Genomic DNA, 21542 nt, shown 5'->3' with positions numbered 1-21542 from the left:
AAATATCAGTTATCGGCCTCCTTGACGACTAGCAATCGGTATCAGCCCTGACAAAAACTCATCGATCAATCTCAATTCTCTAACAAACCTACAAGGGCTTCCCAGGACAGAAGTATTTACAAGGGATGTCCCAATACAACTTTTTCCACTTACGGCCAATACTGATATAAATTTGATATATCAGGATGAATTGTACATACATGCAGACATATTTTTATTATTTGTTAGCAGAGGTGCAAATCCAGGTACAGAAAAAGTAAAAACCCTGCCACAGTTTGGCTTTAGCCCCTGATTCTAGTTAGTTAGGTAGCTCTCTAGCAGGTAAACGAGGACCATGGGAGCTAGCTAGGTAGCTAGCTAGCATCAGGGGGCTAAAGCCAAACTGTGGCATGGTTTTTACTTTATGGACCTGGATTTGCCACCTCTGCTTGTTAGAGAAGGCTTCTATCAAGTTAGATAATATAAAAGCCAGCAACAGCAGGTAATGAACCATGGATTACCATAAATTTTACTTTAATTTTACTTAAAACGTATGTATATACTACATTTAAATAACAAAAAGTAGTTTGTACAAATTAACCTCAATAAATCCAATTAAAAAATAGTTTTAAGTGCTGCTTTTAATGTGCGATAAAGTTGGTCGAATTAAACTTTCTCTTTGTTAGCACTTTATCCGGGTGCAGCTGCGTAAAAGTGCTTGAGCGGAGTATGCTTACACTATATCATTGATTTTAGATGCAGGTGCCAATTTTTGTTGATCTATCACACAAAATCACAATACAATAATGTGACAAGATGTGGAAAACCTCAAGAGGTGTGAATACTTTTACAATTGAATTATAAGTATTTGCAAACTTACCTTCAAGTTCTTGAACTTCAATGCCAGCCTTTTTGACTGAGCGATGTGCCTCTGGAATAGGAAACAAAAGTAACAACGATAACAAAAAATGTGAAATCTAAAGAGAGCTTTAAAAAAAGATTGAGGAAAAAAAGTAGAGTAGTGGTAAAAGTAGAACTTACTCTCGACTGTAAACTTGAAAACAGTTTTGGTGATCGCATCCCCCACAAAGATGCTACCGTTTTTCGTTACAGCAATGTCGTGAGGCATTATAAACTCCTGAAAATAAATTTAAAGTGAATCAAAATACATCAAACTACGTAAAGGAGGGTTAGCAAAGTCGAATTTTACATTGCAGCATTCGACTTTAAGTTGCTAGATCAATGTGTTTGTCATTGCTATTTTGGACATTTTGAGGTTTTTCTATTTGGTTTGGAGAGATTGAGCCCTGCACTCTTCCTCATTATGAATTTAAAGTTGCATACAGTACCTCCGAAATTGAATGCACCCAAAAATTGTACAATGGAGAGTCACCCAATTTTTGTAAAAAATATAAGAAATTAATTTTAAATATATAAAAACATGTGCAGCTGCCCCATCCAGCTTGCGTCTGCTGCTGACTGAACCTTGATTTAGGGCTGGGGAAAAAAGTCGACCACAAAAATTGGTTGACACAAAAAAATGCATGCATTGAAGCTATTTTAATAATTTTTAAAAAACATATTTGCGGCACCCGGAAGTTGCCGGGACCAATATTTCGTGATTCCACACGGACACTTATTGCTGAATATTTTGATCAAATTGGATTTTTCACATGTTGGACTATGAAGTGATTTTCCAGAAAAGTACAGTAAGTAAGTGATTCGAGTTTATTCAGGGCTAATTCTAATCGCGATTGGTAATCGTTTAGCATAGGCTAATTTTGTTGGTGCATATGTGTGCAGAAGATAAGGAACAAAAGTATTTATAGCCACTAAATTCAAATCACGTTCAACCTTTGTGGACTTAAAAAAAATATATATATATATATATTTTATTTTATTTTGGGTGGGGGGATGGGGGGAGATTAGTTGATTAATCGATGGAATAATCGATAGGAGACTCGAGTTTAAGAAGTTGTTAGTGACAGCACTACCTTGATTACTCATTACCGTGTAATTTAACTTGTGCTGTCAAAGTTAAAGTGTTAACTGATTAATTAATCACAAAAAATATTGCATTAATCATGAATTAACACAGAATAATCGCACTATTAATTTTGACCATAGATGAAGATGATCCTTTATCGTGACAGCGGATGGCTACGTTTAAGGTAGCACAGGTTGTGTTTGAGCAATAAACATAATTACATGCATTAAAGTAATGCCTTTAATAAATGTTTGCGTATTACATTTAGAATATTTGTTCATGTCAAAATATTGGGGTCATTTTTTTAAAATTTTAAATTATACAAGTAATTAACTGATTAGAAAAAGAGGAGAATGAGCGCGTGCAGTGGATCAAAATTTTCCACCGCATTGACTTTTATGTATTGTTTTTCCTTTCAGATTCACCCTGCGTGCAGAATTGCACACTCTACCAACTCGTTTATGGATGTATGTTTGACTACACAGTATAACTTTTGCTTGAGTGACTAATGATCTTTGAGCACAAAGAATATCAAGCAGCATTATGGCTAGGTGACAGTGAATGAGGCTATTGATATCAATTATTGCATTTCTAAAAAGGCACTGCATTTGGCACCTTAACTGTAATAATAAATCCAGAAAGTGTGTTTACCCTTTTCTTTGGGCTGAAGGTATCCACAATGTCCTTGGTTGCATAATTTATTGCAAAGCCAATTGGAGGAAGGGAGTTTCTATACATAGATTTTCCATTGACTGCAAAGATTATGCCATCTTCACCTGCAAACAAGCACATAATAATCTGTGAAAAACCCACGCTATAGCGAAGTACAACCTACGATGAAGGCCGTATTATATGAATTTTGGACCCAAATACAAATCCGCGATAAGTGAACCAGAAAGTAGCGAGGGACCACTGTAATGCTCTCTATTATTTTTTCATACAAGCAGAATGAATGGAAAATGACTTGCCCATGCGTGTCCCAATACATCCATCCATTGTCTTAACCGCATATGTAAAAAAATCGAATGTGTCTACTCTCACTTTTGTATTTGGAATATGGGTATGAAGACTAGATTTAGATTAGTGTACACGACATGAAAACCAGTGAATCAACTATGGTTGAAAAACAAGCAATTGCGAAGCTGATAGAATGGAAAAATCTACCAACCAAAACAACCATTTGGAATGTCCTGGTCCTGAAGAGTCAACGCAGAAAGACAAATATAAGAAAGCTAAGCTCGCTGGAAAGCTCCGTCAACTCACCTCCAGCCGGACTGAAGGTGATGGCGTAGACACTTTCGCCAAACTCTTCTTTTTTGATTTCCTTAACGAACTCTCCAGTTTGAGCTATAAAGCACTGGATGCGCCCATTTTCCCGGTCAGCTACACACACTTCCTTTCTCGCAGGCAGAAATGCAAGGCTATGTGGGATCCGGAATGGTATACGCCTTCTCCGGTCTGATGAGCCTAGATGACAGGATTTTCCAATAATTATCATCAAATCACTTACCTTTATCTAGCTCCAATTCACAATCAAGATACTGTACATTAGGATCAGGTCTAGAACCACACCCTTTATGGAATAAAGAAAACCAACTGAACTAAAAAATTAAGTTAGCCATATGGCAACGGAGGCAAGGAAAAACTCCCACAAGGAGGTGGATTGAGGTGGCCAATTCACAATCGGAAATCACTATCTTCAGTCACACTGACTTAATGCACATTGGTTTTCTTTAATGTATAAAGGAGTGCTCCTTATGTAAAGTGTCATGGTATAATTTAAGATAGTTAAATGAAACTGACATAGAATCAGATCAGGTCGCTCTTGATTGAGCTTATATAGGCTGTTAGTACAATACTTTCTTACAACTTGAATCCAGAATGCTTTGGATAGAACATAATTTTTGCTTTTCAGATCCTTGAAGTAACTACTTTTTGCTGTGATACTGTAGCGTTCATGTTCTTACCAGCTCCCCACTCAGAAAGGTATTTGCCCTCAGCAGAGAATTGCAGTATCCTTGCATTGCAGTAGCCATCAGACACGAAAATGTTCCCAGTTTCAAAATCTACTGCAACGTCAGTGGGCTGACAAAAATGGTTATGGTCACTTCCTGGAGTAAAAGCCTCTCCTAGAGACAACAAGGTTCGGTCACCACCATCACTGCTCACTTTTAAAACCTGAGTGCAAAGAATGTAAGTGAGAACATTTTATCAATTTTTTTTCTATTCAACTTTAAAAATAACATAAAACACCAAAACAAAGCTGAGTCAAAAGCCAGACAAAAAAAGGTGTTTTAAGTGTTTGAAAATGCACAAGGAGGGGGCTTGTCTAACATTTAGACATATTTGTGAACAATATTTGATTGAAATGGCCTTTTGTGTATGCAGATAGTTTTAGATCTTTAGGTCTAGCGCACAAAAAATGTGAGCAAAAACAAGAGCGTTGCATTTATATTTCTGTTCAGCGTAGATCTGTCATTCGCATAGCAGTGAAAGAAAATACTTTAAGACGGGGGGAAAAATTTTGTCAAAACGAGACAAAAGGCTTAAATCGAGAAAACACCATCCTCTGAAAACTTCAAGGAAACAGCTTCAAAGGCATTTAATGTGTTTGAAACGACAGCCCTAACTGTAACAACCTTGTTAATGAAAAACTGCAGGAATCTATTGCACGTTTCAGGGGAAGAGTCTGTGCAAATAGGCTCAGGAGGGTTAAACACAAAGCCAATAGTTTTAAATAGACGGTTAGCCTGAAAAAGTGTTGAAATGTTTCCTTTTGGCCTCTTTACAGTAATGTGCTCTGGTGATTTTCTAATCTTTTGTTGTTGTCAAGACTAAATTACTATAGATTCTTAGATTAGTAGTGTTCGCAATGATAGTAACTTACATAAAATGCACATTAGATTACAGAATGATTGCTTACTACTTAGTGCTTACAGAAAAATATAAGTTTAAATGAAAAGCAGTTAATAAAGTACAAATATCTAAAATTATCACAAGCTGGTTAATAAAAAAAAAGGTTAGGTAACAGGGTAAATTGCTCTTACCTGATGAAGAGCCACATCAGTTACCCAGTAGTTATTGTCCTTGTCCATTGTTATTCCATGAGGTAAATAAAATCTGCAACATTAGGAAAATCATTTGACCTTTAAAAAGTACAAAAAAACAATCCAATTATGAAAAAAAAAAGAAGGGTTTAAAGAGGGGTTTTTTTTCCTAACAGCTTCTACTTGACCCTAAACACAATTTTGCTAAATATTGCATTATGTCACAGTACGACTTACAAATTTCTCCCAGAAGCTTTGAGGATGTTGCCGTTGTCCGCTTTAACAACCAAAATAGCGGACTGTTGAATAGGGCCAAGGAACCTGTGCTGATACACAGCCTGGCTGTCAAAAGAACTGAAAATATGAAGAGGGTAAAGCATCAGTTTCAAACATTCCTTCACAAAGACAATATTTTGACTCCAATATATCAAAAGCTCTGACATAATTTGGGCAATAAACATTTATTGTTCTATCATCACAAAAAACAAAACCAATATTGACTAGTAGAGCAGAATTATATTTGGGGTTCCCTTCCTGGATGCTCATCTTTCCTTTGAGACCCACATCAGTCATCTTAAAAAGTCAATTTTCCCTTTCCCTACCACAAGAAACTGGTCCATGGCTTTATCTTCTCAAGGCTGGACCATTTCAACTACCCAGATAGCAAGACAACATTGAATAAATGTTGATTTTCCATCCAAATCATCAATATGGTTGACATCGAAATTTCCGACAATAAACAATCACTGTTACAAATACCGATGACAGCTGACAGTAACATTGAAACATTCTATGGTATGTCAGTTGATGGTTGGGTTAACATTGTTTTTTAGTTGATGGACTAATGCTGACAAATAGTTGATTTATGATTGAATGGGAAATATGATTGAGAAGTCTTTGAATTATGGATAAATGGAGGTTATGGTTGAAAAAAATTGGAGACAAATGTCCGATTCTGAGAGTCCCATTTTCTTCATCATATATTGAGTAATGTATGTTCTGTGAATAATTTTATATTGGATAAGTTGTAAATTAGTGTGTTTAAATGCGTTTTCACAAACTTGAATCCAAAAGTCAGATTCCGGTGCTATAGACAAGTCTGTCTCCCATTTCGAGATGGGTAAAGACATTTTATCAGTATATAAAAGTAACTTATATATTTTTGAAAGTTTTTTTGTTGTTGTCGGAGAAAGCTTGTTAATATCTTTAGCTAAAACAGGCGGTTGGAGCGTACCCCGAAGTGTTGGAATTTTTTTCTTTATCATATTTTTAACTTGTAGATAATGTAAAAAAATTCCGTTTTTTATTTTGTATTTTTGGAGCAAGGATGTATATGATATAAACATATTATCTGAGAAGACATGGTGGAGATGTGTAATTCCTTTCTGCTCCCACACACCTAAATATAACGGTTGGTTGTTAAGTTGAAAGTCGGAGTTATGCCATAGGGGAGAAAGCCCACAGGGCTCCACTTGGGCTTTTGTAATTTCTTGTGCCTTCCACCAGGCAGTCAGGGTGGCGGAAATCATTGGGTTTTTAAAACAATTATGTCACTTAATCGATGTTGTAATAAAGAGTAAATCTAGAAGTCTGAGGTTATTACAATCCTTCTGTTCTAGTTCCAGCCAACAGTTAGTATTTCTGTTGGGTTGTGCCCATAGAATGATATATTGTAGCTGGTTAGCTATATAGTAGTACATAAAATTTGGTGCCTCTAGACCACCTCAGGATCCATATTCAAGGTAAGCCTGTTGCTCTTCTTCAGGGTCTTTAACTCATTCACTCGCAGCCATTTTCACAGAAGCAATCCCCTTTACTGGCTGTTTTACTGGATTTTGACTGCTTTTGCAAGGCCCACAGAATATTGTGTAGCATATTGTGTTCTATTGCTATAAAAAAATGGAACCTACCAAAAGAAAGATTAGAGTCTCTTCTTTCACCAGGAAAAAATATATATTTGTATCTGTTTCCGTTTTGCAGCAATTAGCATTAGAATATAGCTAAGTTTCATCATTATTCACAAATCTATTTAGAATTGTGAGTAAATTAGCTTTTTTTCAACATGGCCCTGTTTGATCTCTTTTGCTCTGGTGCTACCTGCTGGCCGTTTGTGTAATAACTACCATTGCTTCAACCGTTCTTTGCAGTTGAGAGGCTGCATTAAAGCCTTCTGTATGCTCTAGCATAAATAAAAAAAATCATAAAAAACTTATATTTGGGACACTTAAAACATTTAATTACATTGGGAGCAAATGAGTTAACAGCAATCTTACAGTAGAATTAATCACATTTGTCATTATTAGGGCCCAAGCGGCGACCTTGGGGCAATCGAGAACGAGAGACAATTTGCACCCTCATTATGGAAAAGAAAGTGGTGGGAACCTGGTGCGGTAACATTGAAACACCTGCGTTGGGTGTGTAACTATATATACGGTAATACGGTATACCGAGGTGTCCAAAAATGGCAACTGTGTTACTAATCAAGACCGTTATTTAAATTAAAAAAAAATTCAGCCTGCAGCGTATAATGACCTATTATGATATTAAACAAAATTCTTTGATAACATGACAATTTTAATTGTTTTCAAATTACTAATACTATAACAATGAATATTACTATAACAGTTTTAAATTATTGCGTGGCTCAGACAGAGCGAGGCAAAATGGCCAGTCAGCATAGCTCGGTTAAGCGGTCCCTTAAAAAGAAAAAAAAAGTAACTGCTACAATTTGGCAGCAAATGTCGATGAGCGTGTATGCAAAATCTGCATGAGGACTCTAACGGTGCAAGATGGAATATACTTCGTATCTCCGGACTCATCTGAGGAACGATATCCCCCCTCACTGCTGCAAAGAGATAAGTTTGTCGGCGCGCCACAAAGCGCTTTTATTTATACAAGAAAAATCAGTAAGTGATTTTGTTTTCGTCCATGGACACACATCAACCCGAGACCGCCGCACGCGGGTGAGTGTATCTGTGCGTGCTCTTAGGGTGGGGGTGGAGGCTGCGTGCTTATTTTGTGTGTAGCGTAAATGTCGAATGTGCGCCCACAGCGGGGTCCATTAAAAGAGTCTAGTAAACCGAGAAACAGTTTATGTTAGTATAGTATAGTAGTTTGTGTGCGTCCACGGCGAACAATGTATTCTATGTAATGCTACCTGAGCTTGGCTCCGCGGTGTAAAACGAGCGCATGCACATCAGCTACACACTTCAGCTAAAGACGTGCTGTCATGGAGTGACACACATTGAATTGCGCTTCGTCACACAAATGATTGTTACAAATGTAACCGGAGCACACAGTGAACAGATCTGTGGCCATTAACTTCTAGACAGATTGGCTGTTGTAAGCGCAAGATAAGTCTTTGTCACACCGCGGTGAGGGTGTCTTGTCATTTCCTGTTTTATGTTGAAAAGTCTGACTCCTCTCATTTCAGGTCACTTGCCCTTCCTCGTGTGGTGTCTGTGTCAACCCTGATCCCTGATTGTGTCCACCTGTGCCCCATTACCCTCATGTGTTAAATAGTCTGCGTTCCCCCTGTCTTGTGCCGAAGTGTTTTCGTTTGAGCCACTGAAGCCTGCCATAGACCACAGCCTTGTTACCTTTTTGCCTTGTTGCCTTTATTGCCCTGTCTCGTGAGAGAACCTTTGTTTGTAATTGTTGTATAGCTTAGTTTTGTTTAGTCATAGAGTGATTTTGTTTTTGAATGTAGTTTGAACTTCCTCCCTTTTGGAGTGCTTTCAGTTAATTTTTGAATAGCCTTTATTTTCTCCCTTTCCACAAAGAGCTTTTGTTTTGTTAATTAAAAGCTGCTTAACCCTCCACCGCTTCCTCTGCGTCTGAGTCCAAAACAGCCTCGTTGTGTCAGAACACTTCGGCCAGCATGGACCCAGCAGAGCGAGAGCAATTGATCGCAGCTTTGCGGGCCCAGGAGGCCCGTCTACGCCGGCAAGAGGAGTTTCAGGCCGCCATGGCAACGCAAATGACCGAGCTTTCAGCTCAGATTCCGGGCTCTCGAAGTCGCACCCATAGCCCTCCGTCCGAGCCAGAGACTCAAGCTACTTTGCCGATCCCATCCGTGCCATATACCGGATCGGGGATCAAGCTAGCCTCTCCTGAGCGATTCTCTGGAGAGCCAGGACAATGCAAAGCCTTTTTAACAGACTGTGACATTCATTTTGAGTACTCCCCCCAGGCTTTTCCCACAGATCGTTCACGGGTGGCTTTCATGATTTCCCACCTGACTGGGAGAGCCAGAGCCTGGGCCACGGCAGAGTGGGCCCGCAGTTCCCCACTCTGCAGCTCCGTCTCGGAATTCCGAGCTGCTCTTCAGGGAGTATTTGACCCAACCTGTTCCGACCGGGAAAAGGCCCGACAGCTGAGCAGCCTGATCCAAGGGAGGGACTCAGTGAGTAACTATGCCATACGCTTCCGCACTCTTGCGGCAGAGAGTGGCTGGAACACCACGGCGCTCTACGACGTTTTCCTCAAAGGACTGGCAACGTCCATCCAAGAGCTTCTCATCGCAGTCGATCTTCCACCGGATTTGGACTCTCTCATCGCCCTGGCCATACGGACGGATCATCGGCTGCAGGAGGTGACGCAGAGCTGCGATCGCCGGGCCAGGACAATGGAGGGCTCTCCGCGCTTCCCAACATCAGGTGTGTCAGCTCCTCTCGGATCCCTGTCAGTGCAGCGCCAACCAGCTCCCGCGCAACCAGAGGAGGAGCCCATGCAACTGGGCAGAGCGCGGATCTCGCTGGAGGAGAGACGGCGTCGACAGCAGGAGGGGCTGTGTTTCTACTGCGGGAACCGAGATCACCTCGTGGTCGCCTGCCCAGCCAAAAGGACCCAAATGGTGAGTCAAGTCACGACTCCAGCGGTGGTTCCACGAAAACTCACATCAGTGAGGATCAATCATCACACCACACGAACAGACCTCTATGCCCTGATAGATTCTGGAGCTGACGAGAGCCTAATTGACTGGGGGCTGGTGAGACATTTAGGAGCCAAGACTGAGCCGCTAATCAAGCCCATTAAGGCTAGGGCACTAAATGGAAGTGAATTATTCATTATTACGCACATCACAGAACCCATTCAGCTCCAAGTCGGCAAACATAAGGAGCACCTAGTTTTTCAGTCTCCTTCACGGACCCTGGTCCTAGGGCACCCCTGGTTGTGTAAACACAATCCCCATGTCGACTGGGTAACTGGCGAAGTTCTGGGATGGGGAAAGAATTGTGTGAGCCATGGGATTGGTTCACCAAATCGAGAAGTAGACATCAACACGGTTGATCACATTTCTGTCAAATCCTTCACAGACGCAGAATACCCGAATTTGAGCATCGTTCCTCCATGCTACCATCACTTCCAGGAGATCTTCAGCAAGACCAAGGCCATGTCACTCCCACCCCATCGTGCCTATGACTGTGCCATAGAGCTGATTCCTGGTTCCACCATTGCCAAGGGACGCCTATATTCTGTTTCAGGACCAGAGAAGGCGGCCCTTAGGGATTACATCGAAACTTCCCTGAAGGTCGGGCTGATTCGTCCTTCCTCATCACCAGCGGGAGCAGGTTTCTTTTTTGTGGGGAAGAAGGATGGTTCCTTACGGCCATGTATAGACTATAGCCTCCTTAATGACATTACGATAAAGAACCGCTACCCTCTTCCTCTCATGTCCTCCGTCTTTGAAAATCTCCAACAAGCCACGATCTTTACTAAGTTGGACTTGCGCAATGCCTACCACCTCATTAGGATCCGAGAGGGGGATGAGTGGAAGACAGGGTTCAATACACCTAGTGGCCATTATGAATACCTGGTCATGCCTTTCGGACTCACTAACGCTCCTGCGGTTTTCCAGGCCAAGATCAATGACGTTTTGAGAGATTTTCTGGACCAGTTTGTGTATGTTTATTTAGACGACATACTGGTATACTCGTCAGATCTAGCCACTCATCAGATCCATGTTTCCAAGGTTCTTCAAAGACTACTGGAGCACAAACTGTATGTCAAGGCCGAGAAATGCGTCTTTCATGCTGCAACTGTCTCTTTTCTGGGTTTTGTCATAGCCCCGGGAAGAGTTCAGATGGACCCGGCTAAAACTAGGGCCGTGACGGAGTGGCCCACTCCTGTTAGCCGCAAGAAGGTTCAGCAATTCCTCGGGTTCGCAAACTTCTACAGACGCTTCATCAGAGGGTTCAGCGCAATAGCTGCCCCTCTGCATGCCCTCACCTCCTCTCTGGTGAAGTTCAGTTGGCCACCGGCGGCTGAAGCCGCTTTTCAAGCACTCAAGAAACGATTTGTCACAGCTCCGATCCTCATAGTACCAGATCCACAGCGGCAATTCATGGTGGAAGTGGATGCGTCCAATGAGGGGATCGGAGCTGTCCTGTCTCAACGTGCAGAGAAGGATGGAAAGATGCACCCCTGCGCATTCTTATCACGACGACTATCCAAGGCCGAGCGGAACTATGACGTTGGGGACAAAGAGCTTCTGGCTGTCAAGCTTGCTCTGGAAGAGTGGAGGCACTGGCTTGAGGGGGCAAAGCACCCATTTGTGGTCTGGACCGATCACAAGAACCTGGAATACATCCGCAAAGCCAAGAGACTCAACTCACGCCAGCGCCAGGCCAGATGGAGACTGTTCTTCAACCGTTTTTCCTTCTCTCTCACTTACAGGCCGGGGTCTTGAAACGTCAAACCCGACGCCCTGTCCCGTCTCTACGACCCCGAGCCTGTAACTAAGGAACCAAAGACCATCCTTTCGCCAGACTGTGTGATTGGAGCCGTGACATGGCAAATCGAGAGGGAAGTGAAACAAGCCAACGGTGAGGCAACCCCACCAAAAGGATGCCCGGCGAATAGACTATTTGTTCCAGAGCAGCTGCGCCCACAGGTGATCCATTGGGGTCACACCTCGCTTCTATCCTGTCATCCGGGAGTCCGGCGGACAATTTACGCCATCTCCCGGCGTTTCTGGTGGCCTTCCATGGAGCCGGAGGTCCGGGAGTACATCGAGGCCTGCTCGGTATGTGCTCGAAACAAGACATCCACCAGATCACGCATGGGTCTGCTACAGCCTCTTCCCATTCCTTCCAGACCATGGGCAGAAATTTCCCTGGATTTTGTCACGGGACTTCCTCTCTCCAAAGGAAAAAACACCGTTCTCACAGTAGTCGACCGTTTTTCAAAGATGGTCCGATTTTTAGCCTTGTCAAAGCTTCCCTCAGCCAAGGAAACGGCTAAGGTCATGATTAAACACGTTTTTCGAGTTTACGGATTCCCTAGAGACATTGTGTCGGATCGGGGGCCCCAGTTTGTGTCACGCTTTTGGAAGGAGTTTTGCCGCCTAATCGGCGCCAAAGCCAGCCTAACCTCAGGGTACCACCCTGAGGCTTACGGTCAGTCGGAACGTCTCAACCAGCAGCTGGAAACCGGTTTACGGTGCCTTGTCTCTCAGAACCCTGCATCGTGGAGCAAACACCTGGTCTGGGTTGAGTTTGCCCATAACTCCCTGCCCACCTCTGCCACTGGACTCACCCCCTTCAAATGCGTTTTTGGATACGATCCTCCTTTTTTTGCTAACCTAGAGTCTGAGGCCTCGGTTCCTTCAGCCCATGCCTTGGTCCGTCGTTGCCATCGCGTCTGGGCAGCCGCTCGGCAGGTTCTGGAGCGCCAGAGGGACATAGGCAAGCGAGCAGCGGATCGGAAGAGGAGACCGGCTCCAGTATACCAGCCGGGGAACAAAGTGTGGCTGTCAGCCAAACATCTTCACTTAAAGGTGCCATGCCAAAAGTTGGCGCCTCGGTTTGTGGGCCCATACCCCATCTCAAAGGTGATCAACCCGGCCGCGGTCCGTCTTCGCCTGCCTCGGTCCCTGCGTGTTCACCCAACGTTCCACGTAAGCCAAGTCAAGCCAGTCAGGGAGAGTTCTCTGGTTCCGGCTCCTACGCCCCCGCCGCCTCCTGTGATTGTGGATGGGGGGCCCGTCTACAAAGTAAAGCGATTGCTGGCCGTCCGCAAGCGGGGCCGGGGCAGGCAGTTCTTGGTGGACTGGGAGGGGTATGGGCCCGAGGAGAGACAATGGATACCTTCCCGCTTCATCATGGATGACTCTCTAATTAAAGACTTTTTTAGGGGTCATCCTGACCGGCCTGGGCCGTCAGGAGTCGGCCCTAGGGGGAGGGGTACTGTCACACCGCGGTGAGGGTGTCTTGTCATTTCCTGTTTTATGTTGAAAAGTCTGACTCCTCTCGTTTCAGGTCACTTGCCCTTCTTCGTGTGGTGTCTGTGTCAACCCTGATCCCTGATTGTGTCCACCTGTGCCCCATTACCCTCATGTGTTAAATAGTCTGCGTTCCCCCTGTCTTGTGCCGAAGTGTTTTCGTTTGAGCCACTGAAGCCTGCCATAGACCACAGCCTTGTTACCTTTTTGCCTTTATTGCCCTGTCTCGTGAGAGAACCTTTGTTTGTAATTGTTGTATAGCTTAGTTTTGTTTAGTCACAGAGTGATTTTGTTTTTTAATGTAGTTTGAACTTCCTCCCTTTTGGAGCGCTTTCAGTTAATTTTTGAATAGCCTTTATTTTCTCCCTTTCCACAAAGAGCTTTTGTTTTGTTAATTAAAAGCTGCTTAACCCTCCACCGCTTCCTCTGCGTCTGAGTCCAAAACAGCCTCGTTGTGTCAGTCTTAAAAAAAAAAAAAAAAAAAAATCTAAAATTAGCAACGGTATTACGTATACCCCGGTGAAAATGTGGAGACGGTAAAACAATGTCAAATTTAAATACCGCCCAACCCTAATATAGACATACACACACGCACAATATATATATATATATATACACAGTATAACTTTTGAAACCGGGCTCCAGAGTGGAAAGATTTCAATATGCACCCTGTCTGGACAACTTTTTTTTTTTTCTCTATTTGACAAATTGAAATCAAAAGCCAAACATGGCAAACATTATGCAAACAACCATCATCACAGTACACAACAATAGTAAAGGAAAAAAAAAAACAATAAAATAAAAAAATATGCCAGGGGTCTTAAACTAAGAAATATTAAAAACACCAAAATGAGAAGACAAATTTAAGGTCTTGATAGCCTACTTATTTTTGGAAGTAGAGGTGGACTGTAAATATACATTAATCTCTTTAAAAAACAGGGAAAAAAAGGTTTTGACTTTACACATTTACAATTATGAATATAAGACTTAGCAAGATAAATTAAAAGATTAATGTCCGTCTGGACACCTTATGCACAATACTCCTCCAGCGATGACGTAATGGTCGCAGTTTGATGACGACGCATTGTCGCAGATTGATGCCGTATGCGCCAATTCTCGCGTGTCTGCGTGCAAACCGTCAGTCTGTCAACAACAATGATGGATAGACGTGTCGTAGTCGTTTTGCGCAGCCTCCTTAGCTTGCTTATGCAGCAAAATATTTTGCTTCTTTATTCCCACGTTCAACAAGTGGTGTTGTACTTGAATCACCCGCCATTGTCACTTCTCCTGTGTTCGTCATTTTCATGTTGTTTTGATACATGCAAAGCCATGTTTGTTCTGTGGATTGCAATAAAGTAATAAAAAATAATAAAAAATGTCCGTCTTCTTCGCTGATTCTTCTTCTACGCTTTCCGTTAACTCCCTGTGGCTGCGCTACAGCGCCACTCCAGACTTGGCAGATACATTACAACCGTTAAACATCCTCAGTGTCTTTTGGACACACGCATCTTAAAATACTTCTGTGTGTACGAGAATTGTTTGAGGAACAAAGCCGTCTTTGCTTCCGTTTGGACGGGGCCCTAGTTTATTGCTTAGTTTATCATTTTATTACTGCCTTGTTGCCCTGCATTTTGGGTCCATGCACCTTCCCTCAACCACATTCCGCAAACACTAGCCAAATTTTTATTTGTCAGCCTCGCTGTTCATACTGTCTGTAAATAAAGCAGGACCGCTAAATGTAGGCATATTTGAAGCATTAATAGTGCCATGGTTGAAAATGAAGGAAAACATAACATTGATTCAAAACGTTGTTCCAATATTAATAATAAACAAAATGACGTGTAGATTTTGTAAGGATTTCAACGTTGGAACAATATTAATAGAGGGTGCAAAAGTGACGAATAATCAACGTTGGGTGTCAATGTTGACTCAACGTTGTTCAAATATTAATAATAATAGAAAACGTGGATATTGAACACGTTCATGATTTAGGCTCGATTTTGACTCAATTATTGGGAAAAATCCAGTCTTAACATAGCTCACACATAAAGATAATCTTATTAGACATAAGATTGTTGGGCGTTTGACATCCTTGGTCGGGTAAAGGCTAAATTGTGTGTACCTGGCTTTAGTTACTTTTAAAATAAAGTAAGTAATTTCATTTCAGTGCATCCTTAATATTTATAATAGGTCTTTCAAAAAATACCATCAACCTCATAATTCAGTTCTACCAGCAAATATTTGTCATGCAGGAATTTTTTATTAATTTTACTTACTCTGGTCCCCAGTGGTGGTCACCTCTGTGGAAAATGACCAGATTGGAATCTGAGTCAATGGCAAGTCCTGACACCTGACCCAGCTGAAGAGAATTCTGTGGCCATATTGGGTCTTGCTCCAGATGGACATCTAAAGAAATAGTTAACCATTTATTGACACAAGACGTCAGCTGGATGGCAGGACATGAAGAAGAAGAAAAAGACACTGACAAGTAATATTACTAATAATGTCCAAAACCAAACCTCGTAATAATAATACTAAATGCAGTTGTCCCTATGCTGGGTTTTTCTCAAGGTACTGAAGGTATTATTTGATTACTATATTAAGTGTAATCTTTGCGTGTTCAAAAATAATTGAAAAATGAGATCTGATGAAGAAGCCTTCTTTATAAAGAATTTATTTTAAGAGCTCTTAAAGACACTTGAGTAAATGCTTACATTCCAAAGGTGATGTTAAGCCTCGAGTGTGTCAATATGAAAACACACAGTCGTTTTATAGATGAAAAAAGCATACTCCTCCTCTGAGGCTGGACAAAGGGTTAGTAATTATAATAGACAGACAAGTGATTTACTGACATGTTTACTCCATTTCCCCGTCCAAAGCCGGAAATATATGATTAGACAGGTAATGCCATGCGACCTAGACTCCCTCAGACCCACAGTGTTATCTTCCATGAGAACTTGACTCCCATGTACATTCCTATCTCACCAGCTGGAAGGGAGTGAAAAGTTCCAATACATTTCACAACAACATTATCACAGTGTTATTCATTACAATACACAGTTATATTCCAATATATGTTTATAAGTAAATTCATAAACAGTAAAAATATAAATTGAAAATGTTAAATGTCTTCAGTACCCTCATAGCATGCTTCTTAGGTAACTTTATAAGACTCTAAATTGTGCATAGATGTAAATGCGAGTGTGAATGGTTGTTTGTCTCAGTATCATTACAATACATTCTATTATGATCCAGGCAGAGGAAAGAATAGATGGTAAAAAAAAAAATCACAGTGGAAATGAGGAAGGTAATGAACTGTGATGGGCAACATCACTGATAGAAGACAATTTTGATGTATAGCACAAAATACAATAGATGCTATAGTGAGAATGACTTACAGTAATGGTCAGCTCAAACGAATGCATTTCACTTAAAGGGCAAGGGGTTTGTTATGAATACCACAGAAGGTACGGCTGATGATATGACTTCCTACACCCTACACCCACCTTGTCTTTGAGACAGCTGCTTGCTTTTTGTCAACTTGGGCACGGCCTCAAACTGATGGAATTTGTGAACTCTGTCCCTCATCAAAACAGGGTGCCTGTTGGTTTGGAGGGCTAGTGAAGCACCGGGAGAGCCCAAGTTTTTCTTTTGTATTAATCTATGAATCTGAGCCACCAGCTCAGGCTGGACTCTCTGTATCTTAGGGTTGTACTTATGAATGTGTACTACATCCTTGTTTTGGCCTAGCAGCTTGGACATTAGAGAATAGAGGTCACCTGCATAAACAGAGAGGAAAGGGAAGGAGAAAAATATAAAAGGATAAGAAAAGTGGAAGCGTTGACATACAGTAGAGCAGAGGTGGGCATCGAGGGCCGGAGTCCTGCAGGTTTTGCATGTTGCCCTTCTCCAACACAGCAGATATATGATCAGCTCATCAGCAAGCTCTGCATAAGTCTGATAACGATCCTGTTGATTGGAATCAGCTTGTGCTGGAAGTGAGAAACCTCCAAAACCTGTAGGACTCCGGCCCTCGACAACCGAGATTGCCCACCACTGCAGTAGAGGCTTGTTTAGCGAGGCATAGAGGTGGAGATGTTAGTCAGCATACATACACAGCTGCTCAAAAAGTTGAAAACCCTGCAGGTATGGTCAGATTTTTGTATAAAATATTAAAACAACCTTATTAAATATTTAGTCAAACCCCAATCTACAATGCTGACATTGAAAACAATGGACTTAAACAAAAAGAATAATAATATTGTAATTTATTATTGAGCAAAAGTTGTTGATTTCATGGGTGCAAAAGTATGTGAACCTCTAACTTAATCAGACATTGCACCTCCTTTTGCATGAGAACTTCATCCAAATACCTTCTTTAGTGACTTATCAGTCTTTCACATCTACTTTGAGGGATTTTTGCCACTCTTCCTTGCAAAATTCAGCCAATTGAGAGGTTGGATGGGCGTCTAGCATAAACTGCCAGCTTCAGGTTCCGCTACAGTATTTTGAAAGAATTTAAGTTGGTATCTTAACTGGGCACATACAGAACATGAATCTTGTTGTCCTTCAGACATTCCTTGGTTGTATTGCTGGAATGCTTTGGATTATTGTCATGTTGCATGATCAATCTTCTACCAGGCTGTAACTAACAAAGAACGGCTTCAGGTTATGATCCATTATTGTCAGGGTTCCATTTAAATCTTCCTCAAATGATGCAAATCCGTGAGACAGGAATCAAGGACCACACCCAAGTTTGTCTTTCTACAGAAAGGAGGAAGTGGATGCTCTCAGCACCAAAAGACTTCCTGCCTCCACCTCTTTGCGCTGCACATTTATTCAAAAATTTAGAAGGCGGAACAAAAGGCGGTACTAAACTCACAATGATAAAAACATGCATCTGGTGTGTGTGTGTGTGTAGCATTTAAATTGCAGCAAATAGTAAAGTGCTCATTCATGTGATAACTTATACAATTTTTCCAAAAATTATTTCACAATATTCCTCTGAATTCATGATTCCCTGGACTATGTGGAGTTGTCCAGGTCCTGAGGATGAAAAGCCAGCCCAGAACTTAACATTCTCACCACCCTGCTTTACCGAAGGGAGAAGGTTCTTTAGCTGGTATCCAGTGTTGACTTTTCACCAAACATGACTGTTTTAGTTGTGACCAAACAGTTAAATTTTGGACTCATCTGTCCACAGAAGGGACTTCCAAAAAGTTTCAGTGTTGTCCAGGTACTTGATGGCAAAGTTGAGATGGGCAGCTTTGATCTTTTTTGTGAGCAGAGGCTTCTACCTAGCAAGCCTTCCATGAAAGCCTTGTCGATTGGCTTTTCTTCTGATTGTTGAAGCATGCACATGTGTCCCAGATGTAGCAAAAGAGGTCTGCAAATCCCTCGATGTGATGCACAGGTTGGCTGTCACCTGAATTATCATTTGTCTTGTGGTTCTTGCTGATATTTTAGAAGGTCGTCCACTTCTAGGCTGGATTGTAGTAATTTTCAGTGTTCTCTAGTTGCACATGATCTGCTTCACAGTGGAATGATGAAGCTCAATTTTTTAGATGACTTTATAGCTTTCCCCAGACAGATGTGCTGTCACTACCCACTTCCTGAGGTCCCCTGAGATTTGTCTCTGTTTTAGTCATTGATGCACAATTTCTTCGCTAAACTTCTCCTTTATTTGGACCATTTCAGTGGTTAGTTTAGCTGCCAATTTGTCCTACTTGACTGCTTGTTTTAAGCAATGCAGCTCAAGGTTCATTTACTTTTGCACCAAATTGAAACATCCAAATTACTCAAGAGGTTCCCAAACTTTTGAGCAGCACTGTGTGTGTTTGTTTGTGTGTGTGTTTGCCTGTGTGTAATCAGAAAAGATTGCATTGTTCACCATGGCAAATATTGTAACTAGTCAGCGCAGTGCATATAAGTGCAGTGTTGCAGCAGTTAAAAGTACTCCATCACAGACTATTCCTACTATACAGATTTTACACATCCTATACTATTTACCTAGGTATGAGACCAGAGTAGATTAAGTGGCCCACACAACAGTTTTTAAATAAAAATTGAGCCACCTTGAAACAAAGCAAACACCAATGAAGTTTAATGAATAAAACTGAATACAATGATTTACAAATTGTGTTCAACTTATATTTAATTGAATACACTACAAAGGCAAGATATTTTAATGTTCAAACTGATAAACTTTATTGTTTTTAGCAAATAATCATTAACATGGAACACATTTCAAAAAAGCTGGGACAGGTGGCAAAAAAAAAGTTGAGGAATGCTCATCAAACACCTGTTTGGAACTTCCCACAGTTGAACAGGCTAATTGGGAACAGGTGGGTGCCATGATTGGGTATAAAAGGAACTTCCCTGAATTGCTTATTCATTCACATGCAAAGATGGGGTGAGGTTTGCCTCTTTGTGAACAAGTGCATGAGGAAATAGGCGAACAGTTTAAGCACAATGTTCCTTAACGTACAATTGCAAGGAAATCAGGGATTCATCTACAGTCCATAAAAAAAAAAAAAATCAACAGAAGGTTCAGATAATTTGGAGAAATCACTGCATGTAAGAGGCAAGACCAAAAACCAACATTGAATGCTAACCTTCGACCCCTCACTGCAATGTCACTGTGTAAGGGATATCACCACATGGGCTCAGCAACACTTCAGAAAACCAATGTCAGAAAATATAGTTCAGCCCTACAACTTGATACTCTACTATGCAAAGCAAAAGCCATATATCAACAACACCCAGAAACACCGCTGGTTGGCTTCTCTGGGCCAGAACTCATCTAAGATGGACTGATGCAAAGTGGAAAAACGTTCTGTGGTCTGACGAGTCCACATTTTAAATTGTTTTTGGAAATTGTGGACGTCTCATCCACCGGGCCAAAGGGGAAAAGAACCACCCGGAATGTTATGGACAGAAAGTTCAAAAGGCAGCATCTGTGATGGTATGGGGCATGGGTAATTTACACATCTGTGAAGCCACCATTGATGCTGAAAGGTACATACAGGTTTTGGAGAAATATATGCTGCCACTTAAGCAAAATATTTTTCATGGACACCCCTTCTTGTTTCAGCAAGACAATGCCAAACCACATTCTGCACGTGTTATAACAATGCGGCTTTGTAGTAAAAGAGTGGTACTAGACTGTCCTGCCTGCAGTCCAGACCCGTCTCCCATTGAAAGTGTGTGACGCCTTATGAAGCGTATGACAACGGAGACCGGACTGCTGAATAGCTGAAGACGTACATCAAGCAAGAATGGGAAAGAATTCCACCTACAAAGCTTTAACAATTATTGAAGTGTTAAGCATGACCCTGTCCCAGCATTTTTGGAACCTGTTGCAGCCATAAAATTCTGAGTTAATGATTATTTGTTAAAAACAATAATGCTTATCAGTCTGACCATTATATTATTATATTATACATCTTATCTTTGTAGTGTATTCAATTAAATATAGGTGGGAAATGATTTGCAAATCATGGTATTAATGTAATGATTAAATAAAAAGTCTTAAATTAGACCCCCCCCCCCAAACAGTATGAAAATCAAACAATCAATCAATCAATGAAAACTGTGCTTATAAAGCATTTTTTCCTACAGAGATTGCAAATCTGCTTTACAGATTAAAATTATTCCCACCCAGGCCCCACAATACTCACTCCAAAGATTACACGCACACCCACACACGTTAAACTTAAAACTTGTTCATATGACATGGCTGAATCACTAGGTCGCCCTAATATACATTATTGCTCCCACATATACATCAAAAGACAACTTTTCTAAAATGGAGGCCACACTGACATACAACACGTTAATGTGCTCGTATCTCCTGCTAATGACAATACGCCTCCAGCAAAGTGGACATTTGTGTCCACCCCAGTGGAGGCAAATGACTGGCTTGGTGGAGAAATTGTTTTATGGTACATAGCCACAATGTCGAACAATACAATGTACTTTTTTTCTTTAGACAGAAATTGTAAATTTCTAAAAGAATGAGCAACTCCTATGTCAGGTTTCAGACACAGGATTTAATAGAATGTGGGATTATAGGCATTTTATTACTTCCATTACATTTGACAAGTGTTTTGCCTCACAGCTCATGATGTAAGTTTGCATATATATTGTTTCAACCTTGTTTAGTTATTTTCTTACCCTGATCGAAAGGCTGCTGCTCTTCACTGGTTGTACCTGGCATTGATGTGCTATCTTGGTGACCTTTAAGGAGAGTTGGTGAGAATAATAAGGTTACTAAACTTATGTATTATTTCGAAGAACTGTATGG

At 41.3% G+C, this 21542-nt stretch overlaps 1 protein-coding gene across 1 annotated transcript in view; it reads right to left on the bottom strand.

The window, feature by feature from the left end:
* LOC144063914 (peptidyl-glycine alpha-amidating monooxygenase-like) overlaps positions 1-21542 on the bottom strand; it is a gene marked incomplete at its 5' end in the record, with an annotated part of 38339 nt that overhangs the window by 5313 nt on the left and 11484 nt on the right. Inside the window, 10 exons of the mRNA XM_077585904.1 lie at positions 860-910; positions 1021-1117; positions 2618-2742; positions 3230-3433; positions 3934-4144; positions 5014-5086; positions 5251-5367; positions 15514-15643; positions 16744-17016; positions 21413-21475. Of these exons, the coding sequence (XP_077442030.1) occupies positions 860-910; positions 1021-1117; positions 2618-2742; positions 3230-3433; positions 3934-4144; positions 5014-5086; positions 5251-5367; positions 15514-15643; positions 16744-17016; positions 21413-21475 (1344 nt within the window). The remainder of the gene's footprint in view (positions 1-859; positions 911-1020; positions 1118-2617; positions 2743-3229; positions 3434-3933; positions 4145-5013; positions 5087-5250; positions 5368-15513; positions 15644-16743; positions 17017-21412; positions 21476-21542) is intronic.

Source organism: Vanacampus margaritifer, chromosome 14 (assembly GCF_051991255.1).
Source record: "Vanacampus margaritifer isolate UIUO_Vmar chromosome 14, RoL_Vmar_1.0, whole genome shotgun sequence".
In the NCBI taxonomy this organism is placed as follows: domain Eukaryota; kingdom Metazoa; phylum Chordata; class Actinopteri; order Syngnathiformes; family Syngnathidae; genus Vanacampus; species Vanacampus margaritifer.
This window is presented reverse-complemented; position numbering and strand designations above follow the sequence as displayed.